This window comes from Geospiza fortis, unplaced genomic scaffold, assembly GCF_000277835.1.
Source record: "Geospiza fortis unplaced genomic scaffold, GeoFor_1.0 scaffold7, whole genome shotgun sequence".
Classification (NCBI taxonomy): domain Eukaryota; kingdom Metazoa; phylum Chordata; class Aves; order Passeriformes; family Thraupidae; genus Geospiza; species Geospiza fortis.
Genome location: NW_005054344.1, coordinates 4,842,849 through 4,848,283, shown reverse-complemented (window position 1 = coordinate 4,848,283; position 5,435 = coordinate 4,842,849). Strand labels below are relative to the sequence as shown.

General features: G+C 38.0%; 1 protein-coding gene across 1 annotated transcript in view; it reads right to left on the bottom strand.

Moving 5' to 3' along the window:
* Positions 1-4,842, bottom strand: part of DPY19L4 (dpy-19 like 4) — a 29,073-nt gene extending 24,231 nt beyond the window's left edge. Inside the window, 5 exon segments of the mRNA XM_005422900.3 lie at positions 6-92; positions 952-1,073; positions 2,846-2,936; positions 3,647-3,771; positions 4,725-4,842. Coding sequence (XP_005422957.2) covers positions 6-92; positions 952-1,073; positions 2,846-2,936; positions 3,647-3,771; positions 4,725-4,842 — 543 coding nt within the window.
* Positions 4,843-5,435: the final 593 nt, after the last annotated feature.

Here is a 5,435-nt window from a genome sequence, read left to right as displayed (position 1 = left end):
ATAACCCAACTGGTTACAAACAATGCAGTCACATAAATTCCCTGCAGTCCAAAAACTATACCAATGTAGAAATACACTGGCTCAATAACTTCCTGAAATTACAAATAAAAACGAAGAGACATAGTGGCAACTGAGCTGAAGCTGGAAATTATTACTATTTACAATTTGTTACTGCTAACAATGTGCTAGGTGCTTTACAAACAGGTAAGAGACGCCTCCTATTTTAGAAAAGTACTGGGCATGCTTTTATTTGGGGCTCAAAAAAAAACATGGAGAAGAACAAAGCAGTGTGAATTAAGAGCATACTTCAGGACTCAGCTTGCCAGTGCCATGATTTTTGAATTTGCTTTAGCTTGAACACTCTATGTGTCAGATTTAATAAATCTATGCTACAGTGGGATATGAAGTTCAGAGGACTACTAGAAGAAGTTATAAAAGGGAAGAACTTGAAGAAGTAAAGATGTGGCAAAAATGGTTCCAAAATAAGTAAATAATAAAAAAGGAAAGATAATGAGAGAGAACACAAATACGCAGCATAAGCAGAACAAAGCCTGAGTAGAGTGGAAACTGACAAAAGGTTCATCTACAGAAGGGTTTTTCCCTATGAGAATGGGCAGATAGGTACCACTATTAACAGACTTCTGTACTCCAAAGGACTTAACTAACTTTTCTGTTTTTAATGGATAGCACAGATACTCCTGACATTTCTAAGCAGTCTATAGAAGTAAAGAATAACAGAAAAAGTTACTGCTTAGTGTTAAACCCCCAAAATCCTAGGCCAGAGACTGATCAGAACTGAGACTGAGGAGAATCCAGACCGGGTGAGAGCCTTAGATCAACTCACTCAACAAAAAATGTATGTATTAGTTGGATACAATACAGAAAGTCTCATACACACACACAGAGACAGAACCATAATGCAAGTACAGAAAGTAGGAGAAATGCACATACTTCGCTACCAGATGCTTGATATAAAACACTGGCAATCAACTCTGGGTACAAAGTCATTTGCTGGACAGCATTTATGGTCTTCAGTGATATTGTCTTATTGTTGTGTGTCAATTCATAAACACCTACAGACAAAAACACAGAATTATTCCTGGAATCACTTAGTACTGCTGTTCCTAAAAGAGGCTAAAGTATATTCAAAGGCAGGGAGAATAGGATTTGATCATTAAAGCTACTGACTGATTCACCATGCCTAGTTTAAAAGGAAGGAGAAACTTCTGTGTTAGATGTCATTCCACCTACTGATCTAGCTAGAAAGTTATTACCCTTTTTTCATCTAGACTTTAAATAGAAGGCCCAAAACTTATCATCTGAAGCACAGCCTTTTCAGTAACACACTAATGCAGTCCTGGAACTACAGGCCTTTAGATCACCTTCACAGGAAGACCTTAAGGAGTGAGGTCTAACAGAGATGAGCAGGATGTGTTAAGCCCGTCTCCAGAAGGATGTCAGGTATGATGGCCTCATCACCCCCTTCAGCTCTGCATTTCTGAGATTTCTACGAATTCTTCACCAAACACAATGTGCCTTTCTATGGGGTTAAGATGGAATTGAAGCTGCCATACTTGAAGGATCATTCAAAGATCATTCCAAAATGTTATAAATAAAGACTTGTCAATACTTAGAACAATAGAGAGAAGAGCAAAACCAACCCAAATCAAGATATGGGGGAGAACAAAAGCCTCAAAAACAACACAATAGTCAAACAGACAACTGTTTCCAGCTCTGAGCATATCTTGGTGTGTGGTCTGGAGCTGGTTCTCTGTAGGCCAAACCAGGTCTTTCAGGACTTACAACTGGGTTCAGCACAGCTGTAATACCCCCTTGAAGACCGGATGCCTTGTAATACCTTGTAGACACGAGTCTACCTGTTTGCAGAGACAGCATCCCTGAATGAGGCATGCAGTCCATCCACCCACAGCATGGGCAATATCCCCAGAGGACAAGAGGCACTGAGTGTACCAAAGATCTCAGATATTGCTGATGTGCTACATTACAGCTGGGAAACTGTTCAACCAATAAAACACTAACCACAAAGTTTAGTTTTACTGGCTTCAGTGGGGTTTCACAAAAGGACTGAACTAATTCAGTGGCTGACCACTGCAAGATAGGGCAATTCATCCTCTTCTCTCCTGAGTTCCAGCCCCATGCTAGTGCAGCGCATTCTGAACTTCCTGAACAAGCATGGAAGTGCTCCTTCTTCTTTTCACTGCTTTTTTTCACTTCTTTAGTTTCCTTTTGGTTTAGGGACCCAGGGTCAGAGAGCCCCAGAGCCAGTGCAGGGTAAAGAGCAGGAGCACAAAGGAAGGAGAGATCATTGTCACCCAGTCTGTTCTCCTTCCTGTTCCTTTCTGTCCCCACCACTCAGTGCTCATCAGTATCTATCCATCACAGCTGATAAGATTAAAAACTTCTGGCAGGGACAGGATGGAGCAGATCAGCTTGTGACAGAAACTGTTCTGTCTTCTGACAGAGGATGGAAAACAGTTATTTTCATCCCTCATTCCCAAATTCAACATACATTATATTTACATGGCAGAAAAATCCACTATTGTGACACAGGCAAACCCAATGATAACTCTGACACAGGGCATATAAGAGTATTATTAATCCTATCCTAGAGTATCAATTAAAGGCGGTCTGCTGGAATACAGGATAGTTAAATACTGCTTTTGAAAAGGCACTGAAAAGTTAGGACAGTGTATGGTTTTTCATTTATCTGACCAATATACCTACATAAGAGAATAAAATAAGTCTCCCCAGTCTGCAGGAGTTTTTTACTGTCTTCAAAGTGAACAGGACTTTTCAAAGCTAATAAAACAAATTAGTTTTGTACCTCTTTCAAAGGAAGGAGCCTTTAGCAGTTCTTTATAGAATGAGTAATAAATGGCACTGTCACCCTGAAATGTAATTTCTCGTTCAAGTTCCTAGAAAAAAAAAAAATTAATCTCCTGCAATCTCTTTCCAGAGAAAACAATATATTTTCAGATAGACCATTTTTTTAACACAGTACATGGTTATGACTTCACTGTACATCTCCAAAATATTCTACAAAACATTAATCTTCACAGCATTTCTATCAGTTACCTAATGCTCTCTGTAACTTAGCAAACATGCTTGGAATCAGAGCAACTGAAGTCCACACTATAAGTCAGCACAAAATCCACAGGATCTTTTCATATTCACAAACCCGAATTTCATTCAACTTTCTATACTTCAGTTAATAGTGGAGTTCTTAAGAAAACAAAACCAAACCAACCAACCATAAAACACAAAAAATCCCCCAATATCCAAAAACAAACAAACAAAAAAACCACCCCAAAAAGCCCAACACATATTCCTGTTGATTAGCTTCTGCAATCCCAGTATGCTTCAGTTATTTTTTCATATTTTAGAAAGGTATTTTAAGGATAAAGGGTGGCATGGACAAACATACAAAAGCATGACAAGCCACGACAACTGTTAGCAGGAGGAAAAAAAAAAGAAAATAAAGAAGACCAAAAAAAAGAAGCTGTTTCAAAGACAGCCTCAAAGAGGCCTCAGTAGGACACAGGACTGCAAGTAGTTTCAACATGACATGGATCAGATTTGATTTCAAGGACACAATTTGGCTTTTGTTTCAGTAGTTTATCTTTACCTGCCTGCTGGAAAACCAGAATTTCCGTTCATGATATGTGGAGAGGTACACAGCATACATCATTCCACTGGTGACTGCCGCGAGACAGCCAAAGAAAAGCTTTGCAAAACGCTGGATTAACATATCTGAAAATGAACAGTGGGAAAGCTAAAATAGTCCAGAGGACTGAGAAACAAACAGCACAGCCTACACATGACTCTTATTTCTAAACAACAAGTGAACTTACTGGCATGAGAATTATCACACCATCAGCAGCACAGATACATTGAAAACTGTTGGTTTGTTAATCCCGTCCTGTAGTTTTCTTTCCCAGTTGTTATCATTGTTTCACAGACAAAATATTCAACACACTACACTGCAAATTTTCTCCAGCAAGCTTTGTTGTCAAATGAATTCCAAGAAGGAAAAGCCTCTTCCAGATAAATAGAGCAAACTCTAGATTCTACCCAAAACACCACAAACTTCTTAAAGACATTAACAGACAGAGGTGGCATACTGCATCTAACATAATTTCTGAGACATTCTATTTTCCATTCTGTTTTTGAATATAAGAACAAATGAATCTGAATTTTACCAAACTCATTCAAAGGGTGTCTACTACACCTGTATCTCCTTTGAGTTAGTACGTACTTTTAACATAAAAGCTTTTGGTAGCTTGGTGAGTACTTGCCTAAAATTATACCTAGTTTTAGTTCTGTTTCTTGAAAAGCTCTAAGTACTTTTTGTCTGTTCTTGTTTCAGTACCATTACTTCATGGTATCAGCTTCCAACCAGAAGATTATTCCAGGAACAATAAAAATATTTATTTGTATGCAAATAGTAATAATAAATTTCTTAACTCCCCTGCCTCTACCTCCTCAAGCCTAAAGCAGTCCAAGACTACCATTTCACCCTCCAACGCAAAAAATGTCATTATTAAAGAACTCCAATGTGCATGCCTGTTTTCCCTCAAAATATTCAAAAACCTAATTCAAAGTAAGTCTGTTATAAATTACCATGCTACAAATATCTTCCCATAAAATGTAAGAGAATAATGAAAAAAAAAAATCAAAAGTCAGCTAAAAATTCTGTAGCTTACATTTTGGCGACCTTCCCAGCTTTGAATTTTCTTTGTTTCTCTCCTCTGGAGCCATTTTGTCAGATTCTGTGCAGTTTTGTTTCTTTCTCTGTCGCAGGTCTGCTGCCCCTGAAGACATTTTTTTTTTAAGTTATTGCAACACAATACATAAAATCACACTGGGAAATCCACACAGCAGCAGGTAGCAGCCAGTTAGTGCTACTGATTCAATCCCATGGAAGATATATTTGACAAAGACTCAAATAAAGTATGTCATATGCCCAACTAAAATAATAATATATCACTACAGAAATAAATTCTTATGTTACTCCTTAGAAAAAACAACAGTATTCCCTTGAGGCCATACTCTGGGATTACCCAGAACCCAAACTGGAGGCTAACTGGTTTATTCCATTTGGTGAACACAAATGAAGAAAATCAGTAGTTTAGGTAAGTTGATGCAGACACTGGGAGAAAATGGTGCCAATTCCTCATCCTGGTTTTATACTGCTATAGCAGTGTAATACAAAAATTGGCTAGTCCACTACTTTTAAATTGAGATGCCTATTATTTATATGGCAAAGGCTTTTATAAAGTAAATGTAATATCACTTTTTTCCTGCTTTTGGATCTACTGGAACTAAGCAGATTTATGAATATTTAGTCTAACACATAATTTAAAAGCCCAGTTTGCTCAGCCACATAGATCACATCACAAGACCAAGGGCTTCTG